The following is a 20,710-nucleotide window of genomic DNA, read 5'->3' on the forward strand; positions in this document are numbered from 1 at the left end:
GTTCATGCTAATCCTAACACTTAAACAGTGAAAACTTCCAAAGATCAGAATCTTTGCCTGCTTTTCTCAAACCTCCACAGCATAGGCACTGTTGCATTTTTTGATTGAATGGATGTTGTTCCTGGAACACTGGCTGCTGTTAGGAGTCTCAGGACTCAAGCACTCTTATATTGTCCATTGTCTGCTTCTGGCAACACTAATGGTGGCTATGAGCCATAGATCTCTGGTCACTTAAGTTTGGGGTCAATAACAGTCAAGGTTAAGAGACATAAGCCTTGGTTGGATGTGAGCATCTAGATCTATAATTCTGTATCCTTTAGAGTTTGGAGAAATAAATTTCCATTTCTCAGAAACTAGAGTCTTAGGCTGCAGTGGTTAGTTAGTCCAGTGTATGACGTTCAAAGACCGAGACATGCCCACAGTGAGAAAGCTACCCTTTGCTTACTCATTTATCCATTTGGCTAGTTCAGAAGATCCCAGACAACTCAATAGGAACAATATGGATGTGTAAAATGATGTGGCCCAGGGGAGGAGCAAAGGAGCTTCAGTGACTAGGCATGTAACATCACTATTAAGAAAACTGCCAGTCTTATTCACAGTGTTTGTCAGAGCTACTTCTGTACAACCAGTATTAGATCAGGAAGAAGTTATAAAAAATACCAAAAGTGGCTTATGTTCCCAATGATATGTTATTGAGGAAAAGGTAGCATTAACAAGGAAGTTTTTACTGTTAAGAGCATTACATAGTCATTTAAAAAAAAATTTTTTTTTGTCCTTTACTTTGCTGGCATGTAGTAATGCGAAGAAGAGAGAGTGGCTGAAAGATGCATTTATTTATTATTGGTGATCAGCCTAACAACAAATCTCAAACAATCTTGAAATCAATATGCGAACATCGTGGACAGCAAAAGTCAGATTCTTGAACTTGTAGCAATTCTCCTACCTCTGCATCCTCAGTGCTGGGACTAAAGCTGTGTGCCACCAAGCCCGGCCAAAAGTCACATTCTTATTAATATATTTTTGCAGGGAAATGCAATGACATTTTTCTCTTTTAGTGTCTAGGAGCATATGCTGGGAGGCCATCATACATGGGAGGAGCTGGGGGAAGCTCTTGTGCCACAGGGTTGGTTATACACACTTGTGGAACCACCAGGACAGACTAGAAAGAATGAACAAACACGGGCAATGTTATTAGTGCATCCTACTCAGTCTCCTCTGTTTCAACAGTCTAGGACTGGCCATGCTTGGTAAGCTCACAGAGGGGTTCAGCAGATGGTTGGGCCTGTATTTATCTAGCATATGCTCATATTATTTTACAAAGAAGAGATCCAACTCACCCTGTTGGTGTGCATGATTGTCTGGTTGGCAAAATGGGCCACGGTACAATTTATACTGAACTCCAAGAAGGAGAAGATCATCAACATGGCTGAAATTCCTTTCTTAGAACGCTGAAACCAGAAGTTAGTAGTATACTGAATTCATGGGTAATCAGGAAGGGCTCAACATAGACTTCAGAAAGTTTTTGACTCATCAAATATCTTACTACCCATGTTCAGCTCAGTCTGGAATTATTTTTATTTATGAGAGTGAGGAGGGAGAGAGAAAGAAATATATGAATATGGGCACTGCAAGGCTTTCTGCCATTACAGATGAACTTCAGACACATGGGCCACTTTGTATATCTGGGTGTATTTACGTGGGTACTGGTGAATTGAACCTGGCTTTGCAAGCAAATGTCATTAACCACTGAGAAATCTCCACAGCCCCTCTGTGATAATTTTAGCATATGATCATATGATTATTCCAGGGAAATTGAATTTATTTTGATTTTTTAAAAAAATATCAGAAGTAATTTGGCAAGTGGACTACTGAGGTTATTAGAGAAGTGACAGATTTATTTCTTTGCAATAGTTTCTTTTTTATAAAAAAAATTGCTTGGTTGCTAAAAAAACAAGCAATATATATAGTGGCTAATCAGTCATCTCAAATGCCACTACCTGAAAATGACCAGAATTGATTGATGACTATTATTCTATCTCTCTATGTGTAGGCACAAGGCACAAAGAAGAGTGGGTTAGTGCTGTTTCCTTGGTGAACCTGTTATCTGCATAAGGGTGAAGGAGATAGTCACTGAGGACACTCAACACCTACCAAAGCAGAGCTCCAGAGGCTGCTGAGAGCCCATCAATGAAGTAGATTTAAAACGCACCCAACATGGCTCAGGGAATTTTACAGAAGAGGGTGTGGAAAGGTTTTTAGAGTCATTATGCACAGAGACATAGCCTCTCTCCCATAACAGACTGCTGCCCCCATACCACATGACCCACCATCCCCATGCGGTTGACCTGCATCTCCAATGAAGAGGGCCTCTTCGGAAAAGGGGCAGGGAGGAGGGAAAGGGTGGTACCAACAGTTGTTGTGTACATACTAAATATATCCATATCTAATAAACATAAATTTTAAAAAATGGACATACACTCTGGCACTGAGCAGAGAGCAGGCACATTGTAGATGGCAGGATACTTACCCATGCCCAAATGTTTTGATGAATTTGGTCATTGATGCTCAGATCCACCAGCAACAAAATCACTCCAGTAAGGGCAAAGATAGAACTAACAATATTCATTCCTAAGCTGCCCTTTATCTAATGGTGGGAATAAGAAAAATAAATCACATGGAGGATGAATAAATAAATACAAGTCAGTCAAAATTATTGTCTGCTCATCTTTGATATCTTGAACTAATTTAACTGTTATTGGTACTGGGGACTGAACCCAGGAACCTGTACATATGAGGTGAGCTCTCTTCCACTGAGTTCCATCCCCCACTTGAAATACTTTTTGAAGATGAACTCATTTGTTTCTTCTGTCCTTCTGGGAAGTTGCAATGCAAAACACTTCATTTGCAGCCTAGATGTCAGGCCCCTCTGAAAAGTTTGGAAGGAAGAGATGCAGACATAGCTTAGTCAGTGAAGTGCTTGCTTTACAAGCATGAATATGTGAGTTCAATCCCCAGAAGCCATGTAAAAATGCTGGTCATTGCAATCCATGCTCATAATCCCTGCACTAAGGAGTTAGTGAAAGGTGAATTCCTGGAGCTTGCTGGGAAGCCATTCTAGAATACTTGTGAGATCCATGTCAATGGCAGACCTTGTCTCAAGAAAAAAAAAATGGTGGGTGGTATTCCTGGGACGTTTACCCCTGAGGTTTTCCTCTGGCATCCTTATGTACATATGAAAACATGCACATGCATGCATACACATATCACAGAAAAATGACAATAATAAAAAACAGAAGCTCATTTATTGTAATTCTGTAATGTTTTCCTTCACACTAACAACCATGCTCTATGAAGACAATGAAAGAACAAAGGCTTGTTGGGGTGTATATATGATGTAAGTTCATGTGTATAAGTACAAGTGCATAAATGCTTCAGCATGTGTATGGAGGTCAGAGGACCACCTTTGCATGTTGGTCTTCACTATTCACCTTGGTTGAGGCAGGATCTTTTTGCTCACTAACCTGCATGTGCCAGGCTAGCTGGCCTGTGAGCTTCCAGCAGATTCTCCTGTCTCTACCTCCCTACTTGATGTAGGTGTGCTGGGATTACACATGTCTGCTACAGAGTCTGGTTTTATGTAGGTGCTGGGAACCTGCACTCAGGTATTCACACTTGCATGACAAGTACTTTATTCACTTAGCCATCTCCTTGGCCCAAGTTCAAACATTTTTTTGAGAACTATTCTGTGATGGACATTTGGTACTATAGTATCTGATTTTTATATTCCCATCTATATGTGGGAATACACACAACTTTTGTTTGTTTATAAATTTAATAATTAATTAAAGCCATGAAGTCTCTAGAGAAGTAGGCGAGGAACTCCAAATTTAGAAAGATAAACTGTTTAGGCTTGTGGGTAGAGAGTTCTTATGAGATTAAGGCACTGGGAAGAATAATTGTGAAAGCATATCCCAGCTGATTTGCTGGGTGGCATAGCGAGCATCCATAGAATGCAGTCCGTTAGCATGTCTTGAAGTAGCTAAGTCCTGAATTTGTCTTGGTTGTCCTGTCCTAGTGCACAGAGTATACTTGCAACAGTCTTAGCCAGAGGAAAGGACCTGCGCAGGAAAGGATGCTTTATTTTAAGTCTCTTAATTACAAGTTAATCAGAATCAGGCAGATCTTAATTCAATCTAATTCTATTTTATTTCTTTATTTTTGTTTTGTCTGGAAGAGCTTGAGAACTCTGGTTTTATGTTTTATTTCCCCACATTTTCCTCTTGTGCTTAATTACATACAATCTTGAAACCACCTCTGTTCTATTTTTTTTTTTTTTTTTTTTTTTTTTGGGAAAAGGTTTTCCTTCTGCTTTGTAGTTACACCAGGGAATTGTGACAAGATGGGGTGCTATTATGGGAGAACTAAAACCCCGGTTCAGTCCTCATTTGTATGAGCTTGTCTTATGGTCTGAGCTAGATGCTTTTTAAAATGCCCATTTAACAAATTGTAAATCATGAAGCCATTTTGAATAAGAATAGGAAACATGCAAAAACACAAACTGAAAACAGAAGACAGAGCTAAGAAACACCAGTCAGCACCAGTGACATTATTACTGGAAGTGGCACATAGGGACTTCTTGGTTCCTGGATTCTCCTTTGGACTTTCACAAATGCAGGGGCCTGACTGAGCTAGGGAGCTGTTGGGTTAAAGCTTTAACACCCCTTATCTTTACTCCTTCCCATCCTTATGTGTTCAAGAGTCAGGATGTGGAGCTCTGTCCTTGCTGAGTTGCCAGTTGTGTGGACCATTCCCTGCCCCCTGCAAAGATATAATGGGGCAGCTGGAAGAAAATTTGAGAGAGTACTTCCATCTACATTTTATGAATCTCCCACCTCAATTTTCCTCCCTAATAAGTCAATCTAATGTTTAAAGGAATTTAAAAAGTATAAATAGGCCGACTTACCAGACAAGAGGATAAATCCTTGGATGCTGCTATGGAGAGGGAGCCAGAAATAATGAACTGTAGAAATAAATAAATTTGTGAAATTGTAGGTTCTCTGGTTATGTATGGGAACTACTTATATGTGAGGTTGGGCTATCTATGTTCATCTGATTTTCCTTCACTTCTCATTTTTCTAGAGAAACTCTCAGAGATAATGTCCACGACTTGCCTTTTTCTCTTAATTTCTTACATATAAAGAACTCTTGTAAACCATAGATGACTTCTGAGCCTCCCACCCAATCTTCTTTGCATATTGCATGTGTTTGATCACTTTTTGTAACTTTCCACCCAACACATAGGTTTTGGTTTAAAATGTCACAAGGAACTAAAATTTTGGCTTGATTACTTAATCAGAGTAAATATGAGGGGATGGATTTAAGCTGCAAGTTAAAAATGGGGAACAAAAGTTCTTCCTTCTAGAGCACTGAAACATCAGAACTGTTGTTTCTCAAAATTCTCTAGCTTTCAGATGTAGGTCTGAGTGCTGAGTGCACTGGTGATAACTGTAACTTATAGGGAGAAATAGTACAATAATCTACTCACACAGACTCCACCCCAGAATGGATATCCGCCAATAAAAGCTATGGAGGTAAACCCCCAATATGAATAATGATTGATGCTCACTGAACCCAGAACAGCTCCAAAGCCAATATGCAACAGTCCAATTATGATCTGGATTGCCTGGAAAGAAAACAAGCATTTAAAATTACTTCTCTGTTCTAGCCTGTGGAATATTATGATCATCGTGACTCCTCTTTAGTTACTGTCCACTTTGCCAGGATCCATGGATACCAATGAAGATGTACCTAAGCAGGAAGTAAGCTCTGAGTATTTTGGTGTACATTGGAACAATTAGAGCGCAAAGGCCCCCGAGGAAGTGGAGAGGCCCAGGGAGAATGCTTTAGGAAGTGCAATTTCTTAAGCACCACTTAGCATCCTCCCACTCCAGCCACCTGTACTGCAGGATAAAACCTTTTAGGGAAAAAAGAATCCCTTAACTGGGAATTCAGTGACTATGTTTTCAAAGTACAACAATTTTCTGGGAAATATTAGAATGAGCAAAGGAATCAGTAAAGATAAAGTCAGTTATTGAGTATTAATTATATACTTGACAAAATGCAGGCACATAAAGAAATTAGGTTCTCAAGGTCACATAGCTACAAATTTGGGCGTATACAGGGACTTTTGGCAGTAGTCTTGACTCCAGAGTTCCTGGCTGTTTCATTCCCTCACCTGTCAAGTTGATCTGTCTTATTTTTCTCCTTTGTAAATTCCTCTTGCATATAAAAGAGATAAAACACACCCACTACTTGGTTTTATATTCATTTATATTGCTTGATTTTCTTGATAGTGTGAGACCATTTCTTATCAGGTAAGTGGTATTTATCTAAAGATAAGAGACAGACCTTTTAATTCTTTGTAATTCTTGAGAGCTTGTTTGGAGGTTCTGGTTGGGGAGTGTAGCTACTGGGGCACCCTTGACTAAAGACTGGTCCTCTGTTTTGGAAGGTTTCCTTCTTTCTCCTAGTGTACTGCTTCTTGGGGAGGGCCACACATGGAGCAGTGGGAGAGGAAAAGGGACAATACCTAACCAGCCAGATCAGCTAAATCAACTCAGGTGACCAATGGGGTGACAGATGTTGTAGCCAGATTGCCCTCACATCCTTCTTTTATAATTTTTTAAAAATATTTTATTTATTTATTTGTGGGATGCAGGGTGGGGGAGGCAGATAGAGAAAGAATAAGCTGCCAGGACCTCTAGCCACTGAAAATGAACTCCAGCCTGTGCATCTGGCTTTATGTGGGTACTAGGGAACTCAACCCAGGTCCTTAGGCTTTGTAGACCAGTGCCTTAACCACTGAGTGATCTCTCCAGCCCCTTCTTTGTAATTATTTTTTAAAATTATTTTTAAAATTTATTTACAAGGGGTGAGAGAGAGAGAGAGAGGGAGAGAGAGAGAGAGAGAGAGAGAGAGAGAGAGAGAGAGAGAGAGAGAGGAATGAGAATGGGAATGAGTACTCCAGGACCTACAGCCACTGCAAATGAACTCCAGATGCATGTACCATTTTGTACACCAGGCTTTATGTGGGTACTGGGGAATCAAACCCAGATAGTTAGGCTTTACAGGAAAGTACCTTAACTTCTGAGCACTAACTTCAGTCCCCTTTTTTTGTAATTCTTAATGCACCATTGTTTGTCCTGCATTAACATATATTTCTAAGAAATAACAGTTGTTGTGATAAGGCAAAGCTCAATAAGAGATTTATAGTTCATTTTCACACAAGTTTATATTTATTCCATAAATAGGTATTTATTGAAATTGAATTGAATTGAAATTAGGAAATCATAAGTATGCTAACATATTATTGATATTCTTTGAGAATAATAAAAGCTATGAACTTACTTCCTAAAAGAAATTCTTGCACATACATGTACATGCATCATTCTTTTGCATATAGCTTAAGGGAGCTGGTGACCTTTTTAAAGCCATGACACACCCCAGTTAAATGACTCCTACATTACATTTTATATTTATGCTTTCAAATGTGTATACTTGTTTGTGTGTGTGCATGTGGAGTCCACAGGTCGACATATGATGTCTTTCTCTATTTTCTCTACGTTATTATTATTATATTTGTTTTTGTGTTTCAAGGTAGGGTCTCACTGTAGCTCAAGCTGACCTGGAATTCACTATGTAGTCTCAGGGTGGCCTCTAACTCACAGCAGTCCTCCTACCTCTGCCTCCCGAGTGCTCTGGGATTAAAGGCGTGTGCCACCACGCCCGGCTTCCACCTTATTTTTTGAGACAGGGTCTCTCACTGGAGCTCACAAATTTATTCAGACAAGCTAGCCAGACAGTCCTGGGGATGCTTTTATCTCCACTTTCCCAGTGTTGAGATTATAGGTACCATCAACCACCATGCCTGAAATTTTGTGTAAGTGCTGGGGATCCCAACTCAGGTACTCTTCTTTGTGTAGCAAGCACTTTATCAAACTGAGACTGTTGCCTCAGCCCTATATTTGGATTTTATGAGTTTTTCTTTTAAGAGTATCAATTCAGTTATCTGGCTGTAAACTTGCCATCCTTATTCTTGCTGTCATCTTGATGAGGGGAAGTTGTATCTTTGATATTGATGGCTTTATTTTCTCTTCATCAAGCTCTGGCTATGTCATTTGCTGATCAAAATTGCCTATAGTCCTAACCATGTGAACATTCCACTTGTCATGTATTTTGGTGGCTTTGAATGGATTGTTACAGACACTATACACTCTTACTATATTTGATCTCTGCATTGTGGTGATTGGAGGCTGGTAATGGCACAGCTATACAGTCTTCATGGAGAGGACCTAGCTTCTTGCCAACTACAGCTTTTAAAAACACAGCTCTGGGACTTCCGGTTAAGATGGCAGCATAGGTACCATGCCAAAGCAGCCTGTGGGGGAAAAAAGACCAAAATCCTCAGCAAAATACACACTTTTACTTAACAGTGAGGTGTATAGGAAATTGAAGCGGCAGGGGAGAAGGAGAAGAGATCCAGAGCATCCAGAGCCCACACAGGCCAGCAAAAGCGGCCCTGGCAGCTCTGCCAACCGCAGTAGCGGCAGCGGCGCACCAGAAAGCTGCCAGGCTTGGCTCGAGCTGCAGGAAAAGCCAGGGTAGGGGAGCTTCCACTCACACCGGAGCTCTCCGCAACTCAGAAAATGTGAAGGGAGAGTGGCAGTGAGCAATGGAGGAGAAGACCATGAGGTAGAAGAACACGTGGAACAGTGAGAGAACTAGAGCAGCTGCAACTCCCTCCACTCCCCACTGCCTGAGCCCAGCTGCAGCGAACAAAGCAGCTGTCCCAGGACCTGGCCATGCCAACTTAAGCCGACAGTGGGACCAAAGCAGGAGCAGAGTCTGTCAGCAACATCAGCAGCTCCGGCTCTGGTAACAGCAGCCCCAGCAGCAGCAGATCCAGTAGCGGCAGCAGCAGCAGATCCAGCAGCAACAGCTTCAGTGGCAACAGCGGTGGTGGACCCATAAGCAGCAGCTTTAGCAGCAGCAGTGGCTCCAGCAGTGGCAGCTACAGAAGCAGCAGCAGCGGTGGACCCAGCAGCAGCAGCTTTAGCATCAACAGTGACAGACCCAGCAGCAGAAGCTTTAGCAGCAGCAGTTCCAGCAGCGGGGGTGCTGAGCAGCAGGGCCACACTTGCCAGGCTCAGTTTGCCCTGCAGGAAAAGCCAGTGCCCAGCTCCAGAAATCAGAACAGCATCCCGACGACACAGGCAGCAACTTGACTGAGACCAGAATCATCCAAGGTAACTGGGATTGCACCAGGGAAGGGTCTCATTTGGTCACAAGCTGACTGGATCCCTCAACAGGCCAGAAATCTTAACCTCTTTGTTGATAGAGGATCTGGTCATTATAATAACTACTCTTGCATACATTCTTGGGGCTGTTTTTGATTGAATGTGTACAGTGTTTAGTTAAATTTTAGAATCTACCTGTATTTTATTCCACTCAGCCTGCTTGAATACTCCCATAGGGCAGGGAAACTCAACCCCAAGGAACACCTTTGTAGATACTCTGAGAGTCTTAAGAGCCACACCTAACACCTTAAGCTCCTACCCTGAAAATATATAATATCAAATCAATTGATACAGCTAAGAATACCTGGATTATTAGAAAATCCAAGCATTAACTTAATCCAAGTTACAAAAATATATACATTATGACATAAGAAACACTAAGAAGCAAGATGATATAAATCCACCTAAAAGTATTAATGCATCAGAAATGACCTCCAGTGAGAACGAGTTAGAGGAAATGCCTGAGAAAGATTTCAAAAGAATGATTGTAAATATGTTCAAAGAGGTCCAAGAACAAATCAAAGGAATCAAAGAAGAAATCAAAGAAGATGTAGGAAACCAATTTAATGAAATAAAGAAGGCAATACAAGACATAAATAAGGAAATAGAAATAATAAAGAAAAACCAGTCAGAATTACTAGCAATGAAGAACACAGTTAATGAAATAAAAAACTCTGTAGAAAATCTCATCAGTAGAATGGATGAAGGAGAGGACAGAATATCTAAGCTAGAAGACCAGGTGGCAGATCTAATACAGTCCAACAAAGAGAAACACAAACTTAGAGAAAAGTATGAGTGGCAATTTCAAGATATTCGGGACACTATGAAAAGATCAAATATAAGAATTCAGGGCATAGTAGAAGGAGAAGAATTCCACTCCAAAGGCATAGTAGGCATCTTCAACAGAATCATAGAAGAAAATTTCCCCCAAATTGGGAAAGAGGTGCCAGTGCAGATACAGGAAGCCTTTAGAACCCCAGCCAGACAAAACCTGGAAAGAACCTTTCCTCGCCATATTATAATCAAATTTCCAAACACACAAACCAAAGAAAAAATATTGAAAGCAGTTAGAAAAATCAAGTTACCTACAAAGGCAAGACCATCAGGATTACAGCAGATGATTCAACACAAACTTTAAAAGCCAGAAGGCCTTGGAGTGATATATTCCAAGTTCTGAAAGATAACAACTGTCAACCAAGGTTACTTTATCCTGCAAAACTATCCATTCAAATAGATGGAGAAATAAGGACATTCCATGACAAAAGCACTTAAAGGAGTATTTGAAGACAAACCAGCTCTACAGAAAATAGTTGATAGAATCGTCCATGCTGAAGAAAAGGAAAAGCACACATATAAGGAAACTAGAAAATAAGCAATACTCAAATACTAGTTAACACAAGAGAGCACAGGTAGAACCGGAACCACACACACACACACACAAAAGACAAACATAAATACACACCTTTCAATAATATCTCTTAATATCAATGGCCTCAATGCCCCAGCGAAAAGACATAGGTTTTCAGACTGGGTTAAAAAGCAGGATTCTACAATTTCTTGTCTCCAAGAAACTCACCTTCCTACAAAGGATAGACATTATCTTAGGGTGAAAGGTTGGAAGACGGTGTTTCAAGCTAATTGGCCCAGAAAACAAGCAGGGGTTGCTATCCTAATATCTGACAAGGTAGACTTTAGTCCAACATTAGTCAAGAAAGGTAAGGAAGGTCACTTTATATTGATTAAGGGCACACTCCAACAGGAGGACATTACAATCCTAAACATATATGCACCTAAAATGGGGGCTCCCAAATTCATCAAACAAACACTATTAGAACTAAGGTCGCAGATAACACCAAACACAGTGGTGGTGGGTGACTTTAACACCCAACTCTCATCAATTGACAGGTCATCTGGGGAAAAAATAAACAGAGAGGCATCTGGACTAAATGAGGTCATAGAAGGAATGGACCTAACAGATATATACAGGACATGTCATCCAAAGGCTGCAGAATATACATTCTTTTCAGCAGCACATGGAAAATTCTCCTAAATAGGCCACATATTAGGACACAAAGCAAATCTTAACAAATACAGGAAAATTGAAATAATTCCTTGCATTCTATCTGACCACAATGGAATTAAACTACAAATCAGTAGCAAGAAAGGCTATAGAGCATAAACAAAATCATGGAAATGAAACAATCCACTACTAAATGATGAAGGGGTCAATGAAGAAATCAAGAAGGAAATCAAAAAATTTATAGAGTCAAACAATAATGAGAACACAACATATCAAAATCTCTGGGACACAATGAAGGCAGTTCTAAGAGGTAAATTTATAGCTTTAAGTGCCTATATTAAATTAGAGGGCTGGAGAGATGGCTTAGCGGTTAAGCGCTTGCCTGTGAAGCCTAAGGAGCCCGGTTCGAGGCTACGTTCCCCAGGTCCCACGTTAGCCAGATGCACAAGGGGGCGCATGCATCTGGAGTTTGTTTGCAGAGGCTGGAAGCCCCGGCGCGCCCATTCTTTCCGTCTATCTGTCTTTCTCTCTGTGTCTGTCACTTTCAAATAAATAAATAAATAATGGAAAAAACCGAAAAAAAAAAAAAGAAATTAGAAAGGTCACAAGTCAACAACCTAATGCTTCACCTTAAAGCCTTGGAAAAAGAAGCACAAGGCAAACCAAAAATCAGTCGATGGGAAGAAATAATAAAATTAGCGCAGAAATTAATGAAATAGAAAGAACAACAACAGCAAAACAATCCAAAGAATTAATGAAACAAAGAGTTGGTTCTTTGAAAGGATAAACAAGATTGATAAACCCTTAGCAAATCTGACCAAAAGAAAGAGAGAAGAGACACAAAATAAAATCAGAGATGAACAAGGTAACATCACAACAGATTCCAGAGAAATTCAAAGAATCATAGGGACATACTATAAAAGCATATATTCCACAAAGTATGAAAATCTGAAAGAAATGGATGATTTCCTTGATCTATATGACCTACCTAAATTAAATCAAAATGAGATTAACCACTTAAAAAGACCTATAACAAACATGGAGATCCAAACAGTTATCAATAATCTCCCAACTAAAAAAAGCCCAGGCCCAGATGGATTCACTGCTGAATTTTACCAGACCTTCAATGAAGAGCTAACACCATTGCTTCTTAAGCTTTTTCAGGAAATAGAAAAAGAAGGAATTCTACCAAACTCCTTCTATGAGGCCAGCATCACCCTGATACCAAAACTAGACAAAGATAGAACAAAAAAAGATTACAGACCAATCTCCCTCATAGATGCAAAATTCTCAACAAAATATTGGCAAACAGAATACAAGAGTATATCAAAAAGATCATTCACCCTGACAAGTAGGCTTTATCCCAGAGATGCAGGGATGAGTCAACAAACGCAAATCTATAAATGTAATACATTACATAAACGGGTTGAAGGACAAAAATCACATGATCATCTCATTAGACTCAGAGAAAGCATTTGACAAAATCCAACATCCCTTCATGATAAAAGTCCTACAGAGACTGGGAATAGAAGGAACATATCTCAATATAATAAAAGCTATTTATGACAAGCCTACAGCCAACATATTACTAAATGGGGAAAAACTGGAAGCATTTCCACTAAAATCAGGACCAAGACAAGGGTGTCCACTGTCCCCACCTGTATTTAATATAATTTTTAAGTCTTAGCCATAGCAATAAGGCAAGGGATACAAATTGGAAGGGAAGAGATCAAGTTATCATTATTTGCAGATGACATGATTCTATACATAAACGACCCTAAAGACTCTACTAGCAAACTGTTAGAGCTGATCAAAACCTACAGCCATGTAGCAGGATACGAAATAAATACACAGAAATCAGTAGCCTTCATATATGCTAACAACATACACACAGAGGATGAAATCAGAGAATTACTCCCATTCACAATTGCATCAAAGAAAATAAAGTACCTTGGAATAAACCTAACGAAGGATGTAAAGAATCTCTACAATGAGAACTTTAAAACCCTCAAGCAAGAAATTGCAGAAGACACTAGAAAGAGGAGAAACATCCCTTGTTCCTGGATTGGAAGAATCAATATTGTGAAAATGGCAATCTTACCTAAAGCAATCTACACATTTAATGCAATCCCTATCAAAATTCCAAAAGCATTCTTCATGGAAATAGAAAAAACAATCCAAAAATTCATTTGGATGATCATGTGGAATCACAAAAAACCTTGAATATCTTAAATAATACTGAGCAACAAAAGTAAGGCTGGTGGTATCACCATACCTGATTTTATCCTGTACTACGGAGACATAGTAGTAAAATCAGCATGGTACTGGCACAAAAACAGACATGTAGATCAGTGGAACAGAATACAGGACCCAGATGTAAGTCCAGGTAGCTATAGCCACCTGATATTCGATAAAAATGCCAAAAATCCTCATTGGACAAAAGACAGCCTCTTCAGCAAATGGTGTTGGGAAAACTGGATATATATCTGTAGAAGGAAGAAAATAAATTCTCTCTCACTATGCACAAGAATTAAGTCCAAGTGGATTAAAGACCTTAACATCAGACCTGAAACTCTGAAACTGCTAGAGGAAAAAGTAGGGGAAACCTTTCAACATATTGGTCTTGGCAACGACTTTCAGAATACAACCCCAATTGCTCAGGCAATCAAACCACAGATTAATCACTGGGACCTCATGAAATTACAAAGATTTTGCACTGCAAAGGACACAGTGAAAAAAGCAAAGAGGCAACCTACAAAATGGGAAAAAATCTTCGCCAGCTATATATCTGATAGAGGATTGATATCTAGGATATACAAAGAACTCAAAAAGTTAAATAATAAGGAATCAAACAAGCCAATCCAAAAATGGGCTATGGAGCTAAATAGAGCATTTTCAAAGGAAGAAATACGAAAGGCATATAAGCATCTAAAAAAATGTTCTACATCACTAGTCATCAGGGAAATGCAGATTAAAACTACATTGAGATTCCATCTCACTCCTGTCAGATTGGCCACCATCATGTAAACAAATGATCATAAATGTTGGCGGGGATGTGGAAAAACAGGAGCCCTTCTACACTGCTGGTGGGAATGCAATCTGGTCCAGCCATTGTGGAAAACAGTGTGGAGGTTCCTAAAACAGCTAAAGATTGATCTACCATATGACCCAGCTGTAGCACTCCTAGGCATATATCCTAAGGACTCATCTCATTTCCTTAGAAGTACGTGCTCAACCATGTTTATTGCTGCTGAACTTATAATAGCTGGGAAATGGAACCAGCCTAGATGTCCCTCAACTGATGAGTGGATAATGAAGATGTGCTACATTTATACCATGGAGTTCTACTCAATGGTAAAGAAAAATGAAGTTGTGAAATTTGCAGAAAAATGGATGGACCTGGAAAGGATTATACTAAGTGAGGTAACCCAGGCCCAGAAAGCCAAGTGCCACATGTTCTCTCTCATATGTGGATCCTAGCTACAGATGATTGGGCTTCTGCGTGAGAAGGAAAATACTTAGTAGCAGAGGCCAGTAAGTTAAAAAGGAGACATAAAGGGAAGAGAAGGGAAGGGAGGAGGGTACTTAATAGGTTGATATTACATATATGTAAGTACAATGATTGAGATGGGGAGGTAATATGATGGAGAATGGAATTTCAAAGGGGAAAGTGTCGGGGGGAAGGGAGGGAATTACCATGGGATATTTTTTTTTATAATCATGGAAAATGTTAATAAAAATTAAAAACAAAAAACACAGCTCTGCTTTTCGTGTGTGTGCATGTTCGGTTTTCGTGAGGTAGGCTTTCACTCTAGGTCAGGCTGACCTATAACTTACTCTGTAGCCCCGGATTTGCTTCAGACTCACAGAGATCCTCCTACCTTTGCCTCCGGAATACTGGTATTGAAGGCGTGCATCACGGTGCCAGCTTCCTTTAAGTGTAGTTTGGTTGCACTTATCTTCTGTACCAGAGAGAGTGCTACAAGTGGTTCTTCATCCCACCCAGTGAAAGCTATTGCCTTCTGTTTCTCAGGCCTCACCAGATCTGGATCCTGCCACCTCTTTGACTTTCTTCAAAATGTTTCCTCCCTTGCTCATTCTGCTCTATTTTGTTGGTTCTGCTCTTCCTCAGACAAATAATGTAATCTTTTATCTGAAGATCCTTACACTGATCATTTCCTCTTTTCCTGACAGCTTTGTGGCTCTTAACTGCAAGTCTTTGCTCATATGTCACATACTAAGGAACACCTATTCTGACTAACTTGAAATGGCTAGTCTTTCACTGCTGGGTTCTTATCTCTGTTTTACTTTCTTACTTCTATATATCTTTACTTTTCATCACCTTCTCTGTTTTGCTACCTTATGTTTTATACAGCCTAATCCCCCTACAAGTCTGTAGGCTCCTCGAGGGCAAAGATTGCACCTGTTTTGTGCCCTTAAGATTTTTTCAACATCTGTGTGGAAAAAAAAAAAAAGTCTCATTTGTTCAGTAGGAATAGGAAATAGGAAATCCTCTCATACTGGCAGAAGAAGGATCTGAGGAGTCACTTTCCCAGCTTACATTGGCTGCTAGAGGGGGCACTGATGCTCATTTTAACTCCCTAAAAAATTAACCCTTGATGTAAATGGTGAGATGCTAGAAGAGTTCTTATGCATGATGAGAACTCACTGTTTACTGACTCCTCAGTAAACAGGCAGAGATGGTGGACTTGTACACAGAGATGATGGGATTGGGTAGAGGTTTGTGGGAAGTTCAGCAAAGAGACTAACAGCTGTGCCTAGGTGGGTGGAATGGTCATTTATAAGTCAGGAATGTTTTGCAGTGGTCATTGATACAAGAGTGTGGGTGTCCAGTTTAAAGTACCCTTTGTAAAGTAAGGCAGCAGATAAACCATTACATTTCAAGGTATTGGTGAGGGAGGGACAGCAGATGAAAATTCTTTCACACTCAGCCTTTCCCAGACTTCTACTGGTGGGAATAACAGTATAAATGGGTTCTTCTCACCTCTCTTACCTTTTGAGGCAGTCATCAGTGTTCACTTTAATGTTAATCATTCTGTATATGGTTACCAAAGACAGGATTGAGGTTGTGTAAAAGTGGTTTTGCAAAAGTGAGAGCTAGAAGTAGTGACGCTCCCATCCTGCTTGGGAGGGGCGTCTGTCAGTGGTTAGATTCTTGTGTGAATCTGATGTTATATAAACTCAGAATGAAGCATATTTGCAGACCAGTTATTTCTGTTTAAAAGGGACACAGTTATCTGAATAATGTTGAGAGCTTTAAAATTACTAGGTGCTATTCTCCTTTACTATAACTGATAGGTACAAGGAAGTTTTGCCAAAGCAAACTTGAAATTCTGGTACTAAATAGACTCACCCCTAATGTCTTTGCTTCTTCTTTAAAGTTTACTGCTGCTGTTCCTGTGGCTGGATTTGCCATTTGTATATTTCCTTGACATGGTTGGCTGCTATCAAAGATAGCCGGAGATGTGATGAAGGTGACTTGGCCCACCTGTGCATGGTTTCCTTGGTTTATAAACCCCAAAGGTGGTTGAGGTTCAGGAAGCATGGAGCCTGTTGGTGGGTAAGGATTGGGAATGGTTTCATGTACTCCAGGGTAGGTTGGTCTCTGGGAAGGTTTCATTATGTCCTAAGTAGAAAAAAGTGTAGAAAAGAAACACATTTATCAAGAAAAGAAATGAAAGAATATCCTGTGAGATGTCAGTTGTCTATGCAAATGGAGGGCAGCAGATACAGGTCAATGATACACAATAGGAATATGATTCTCATTTGATTTTGGAGTCTTGTATACCTTGTGGTTCAAAATAAGTGAAGGAGAAGTTGGGAATACAGTTATTTTCAGTACTTCTTAGTTTTTTAAAGGAACATTTTATTTATTTATTTGTAAATGGGAGGAGGGGGGAGAAAATGAATGAACATGGTCACACCATGACCTCCAGCCACTGCAAATAAATTCCAGATGCATTGTCACCTTGTGTGCCTGGCTTTATGTGGGCACTGGGGAGTCAAACCCATACTGTCAGACTTTGCAGGCAAGTGCCTCAACCACTGAGCCATCTCTCCAGCCCCCCCCTCTTTTACTTAGTTTTATGAAGTGTATGTGTCTGTGTGTGTGTGTGTGTGTGTAAGAGAGAAATAGAGAGATTCCTGAGGTCATTGTTTCTGAAGGGAAACAGAAGGAAGGAAGGGACTGTGGTAGACAGAATAATGCTCCTCTTCAACATGATTATATCCTAGTCTAGGAATCTATGAATGTATTGGCTTTGAGTCAACAGGAAATCAAACTTGCCGCTGGAAATGACCTTGGAACAAGGAGGTTTTCCTGGATTCCTGGGTAGGCCTGGTATAATCTCCTGGATCCTTAAAAGTGGAAGAGGGGAGGAAAGAATCAGAAGGAAAATGATGATATAAGTAGACTCAGAGAAGTATAATGCTACTGACCTGAAGACAGGGCCATAAAGGGCCATGAACTAAAGAATATATGTGCTCTGGAAGCTGGAGAAAACAAGGAAACATCATGTGCTAGGTCCTATAGATCTGTGTCCTTAGCCCAGTGGCCTATAGAACTGTCAGATTAAAGAATATACACCGTTTAAAACCAGTAAGTTTATGCTCATTTGCTAGGACAACACACAGACAATTAACAGGTGTCAGGTGACGTTTAGTCAAGAGAGTCAACTTGGACCTAGGATCCTGGCTCTGACAGAAGCTTGTCTGGCGAGTTTGGTGACCTTTCTTTGGCAGCACTTTGTGAAATGGCACTAAGGAAGAAGAGAACTGCTCAGCCAAGGGAAGTAGAAAGTTCTTAGAATGGTGCAGGTAACAACTACTGCAATTCCATGCCCAGAGATGGTCTGTTACTCTTTACAAAAGCCCCAGGACAGTGTTAATATCATTCCCATTTCCCAGTGACAGAATGGGATCCTAAACCTTAGGTTTTACTCTAAGCTGCTTAGATGCTAGATACAGTCGACAGTGCTACACACTGGATGGGAAGTGAGAAAATATGTCTGTAACATGTGTTTGTAAAGATTACTTTAAAAAACTCCAACTCTGTGACTGATATTCCCTGAGTGACTCCCTGGATCCTCACAGAGAGGTTTTCCTTTTGTGGATCCAGTTTCTGAGACCAAATGTTGCAGCTGGTTTCTAATCCCCACTTGTCACTTTACTCACTCTGCTGCCTTGAGCAACTTTCTCAACTAAATCCGTGTTCCTTTCTATGGTGTAAAATGACAGAAGACACCACTTAAAGCGATGTTGTAAAGATCAAGGGATTGTAATTCACACAAAGCTGCTATAACAGTTCCCAATAAGAGGCAAGTGCTTGATAAAAGATCATTATTTTATTTTTAGAACTCAAAGTTTTCTATCTTATTTCAAGTAGAGGGTATACCATGGGCAAGGAGATGGGATATGGGCATCACAGGCACAGTAATAGAATAAAAATCCTCTTGAGTTTAAAAAAGTATACCATTGAATGTTCTGTGGTTGTGTGTGTGTGTGTGTGAGGGAGAGAGGGAGGAGAGAGAGAGAGATCTTACTCATTGTGTGACAAGGGCCTAAGCTGGAGAAGGACATAAGTGATTCCATATTTTGAATTTATACAAGGAAGTTCAGCTTAGCTGGCGCCATAGGATATGGTCTCACCTGCACTTAAACCTTATGCTTGGCTGACTTTAACACAGTGGGTCATCACAAGACAAGATGTTTTTCTCACTATGGCTAAATGCAATCTATAGCTTCTGTATTAACTGCTGTTTGCTTGAAGTTGCAGGAGAGGGAAACTGCAGGGAGGGGAGATTCTGGAAAAGTTTCTTCTGAAGTTAACTCTTGGTTTTGTAAGACTATGATTAGTAAACTTTTTTTTTTTTTTTTTTTTTTTTTTTTTGGTTTTTCAAGGTAGGGTCTCACTGTGGCTCAGGCTGACCTGAAATTCACTCTGTAGTCTCAGGGTGGGCTCGAACTCTCAGAGATCCTCCTACCTCTGCCTCCCGAGTGCTGGGATTAAAGGCGTGCGCCACCACGCCCGGTTGATTAGTAAACTTTTGAACTGTAAAACTAAGATGTGTAATCTTACGGATTTCTCTTATAAAAGGAGCCCTGAAGTGCAGCCTGGTACTGCATTCAGGCTCCCAAGTCCTGGATGTAGTCGCTGGGCTGCTAAAAAAAATTTCTTTCCTATAACTTGGTATCCCTGTGGTCTTCCCTGGGGGTCCTCACCATAACAATTGCACCTCTTAATCTCTTTGAATGTTGGCTAAGAAAAACCTCAAAAGTTAATTTATGTATCAGTAGTTTCTCATTTTCTGATATTCAGTTTCTGAACACACAAATATACATATGCATATATATACATACATGTATGTATATATATATATATATAATATACACACATATATGTATATATATGTGTATGTTTCATATAGAATACAGATTATTAGTCGATAACTCTATAAATATCTTAGCTAGTCTCAGAATGTTGTTTTGCAAGGTTAGATTCTGAACCAGTTCCTATCTTTTTAGCGCATGTAAAAATAATTTAATGTGGGCTGGGCGTGATGGTACATGCCTTTAATCCCAGCACTGGGGAGGCAGAGGTATGTGGAGCTCCATGAGTTCGAGGCCACCCTGAGACTACATAGTTAATTCCAGGTCAGCCTGGACCAGAGAGAGACTCTACCTCAACAAACAAACAAACAATTTATTTAATGTGTAAGCAGATAAAATGCTCATGGCGTGGGGGATACTGATTATGCAATCAAAATGAAGAGGATAAAATAAAAGGAAAACCAGTGAATAGTCTTTTTTTCATAGATTCCGTCTATTGATTTAATACATATTTTCCCTTAATAATGGGCAAGATATTTACAATCAGTTGTCTTTTAAAAAATGAGAGCAACTATCATTATTTTAAGCACAAAGTCACAAAACTATGGGAAGTTTGATGAAATCTAGAGTATAGGAACATAGTTATATGGAGAAAACAACTTTCCAGTCTGCTATTTGATTAAGTAAATTCAAATAAAAATTTGAAAAAATATTGTTGTAATTTCTGTCTCCTTTCCACATTAACTTTACTTTTGACAGAATGAAGATGGTATCATCTTTTACAGTGTAGCACAGCAAACATTGAAACCTCATAGACACACAGTCATTTCCACAGAATCACAGTCCCTCTGAAGGTAGATAGCCATTCCACAAATAAAAGCAAATGCAGAGCTAGTGAAAGGGGGATTTTCCCCTTCTTCCCAGAACGAAGCACCTTTAGTGAGTGGTACTTAGAAAGCAGGTGCTTTGGTGCTCTGTCTTCTTT

The 20,710-nt window shown here is 39.9% G+C and overlaps 1 protein-coding gene across 1 annotated transcript; it reads right to left on the reverse strand.

Moving 5' to 3' along the window:
* Nucleotides 1-1,051: 1,051 nt before the first annotated feature.
* Ms4a12 (membrane spanning 4-domains A12) lies at nucleotides 1,052-17,017 on the reverse strand. Its single transcript, XM_045139047.1, has 6 exons — nucleotides 16,751-17,017; nucleotides 5,546-5,683; nucleotides 4,964-5,020; nucleotides 2,528-2,644; nucleotides 1,338-1,448; nucleotides 1,052-1,159 (listed from the first exon to the last, which is right to left on the reverse strand). The coding sequence occupies exons 1-6, from the start codon at nucleotides 17,015-17,017 to the stop codon at nucleotides 1,052-1,054; spliced, it is 798 nt and encodes a 265-aa protein (XP_044994982.1).
* Nucleotides 17,018-20,710: the final 3,693 nt, after the last annotated feature.

The sequence above is a fragment of the Jaculus jaculus genome, chromosome 1 (assembly GCF_020740685.1).
Source record: "Jaculus jaculus isolate mJacJac1 chromosome 1, mJacJac1.mat.Y.cur, whole genome shotgun sequence".
Lineage (NCBI taxonomy): Eukaryota > Metazoa > Chordata > Mammalia > Rodentia > Dipodidae > Jaculus > Jaculus jaculus.

Coding starts and splice junctions, on each gene's coding strand:
- Ms4a12 (XM_045139047.1), bottom strand. CDS start 17,017: ATGAAACCTTCCCAGAGACCAACCTACCCTGGAGTACATGAAACCATT. Junction 5,021..5,545: donor CATTCTGGGGTGGAGTCTGT/GTGAGTAGATTA, acceptor TTATTTCTACAG/TTCATTATTTCTGGCTCCCT. Junction 1,449..2,527: donor ATCAAAACATTTGGGCATGG/GTAAGTATCCTG, acceptor TTCTGGTTTCAG/CGTTCTAAGAAAGGAATTTC.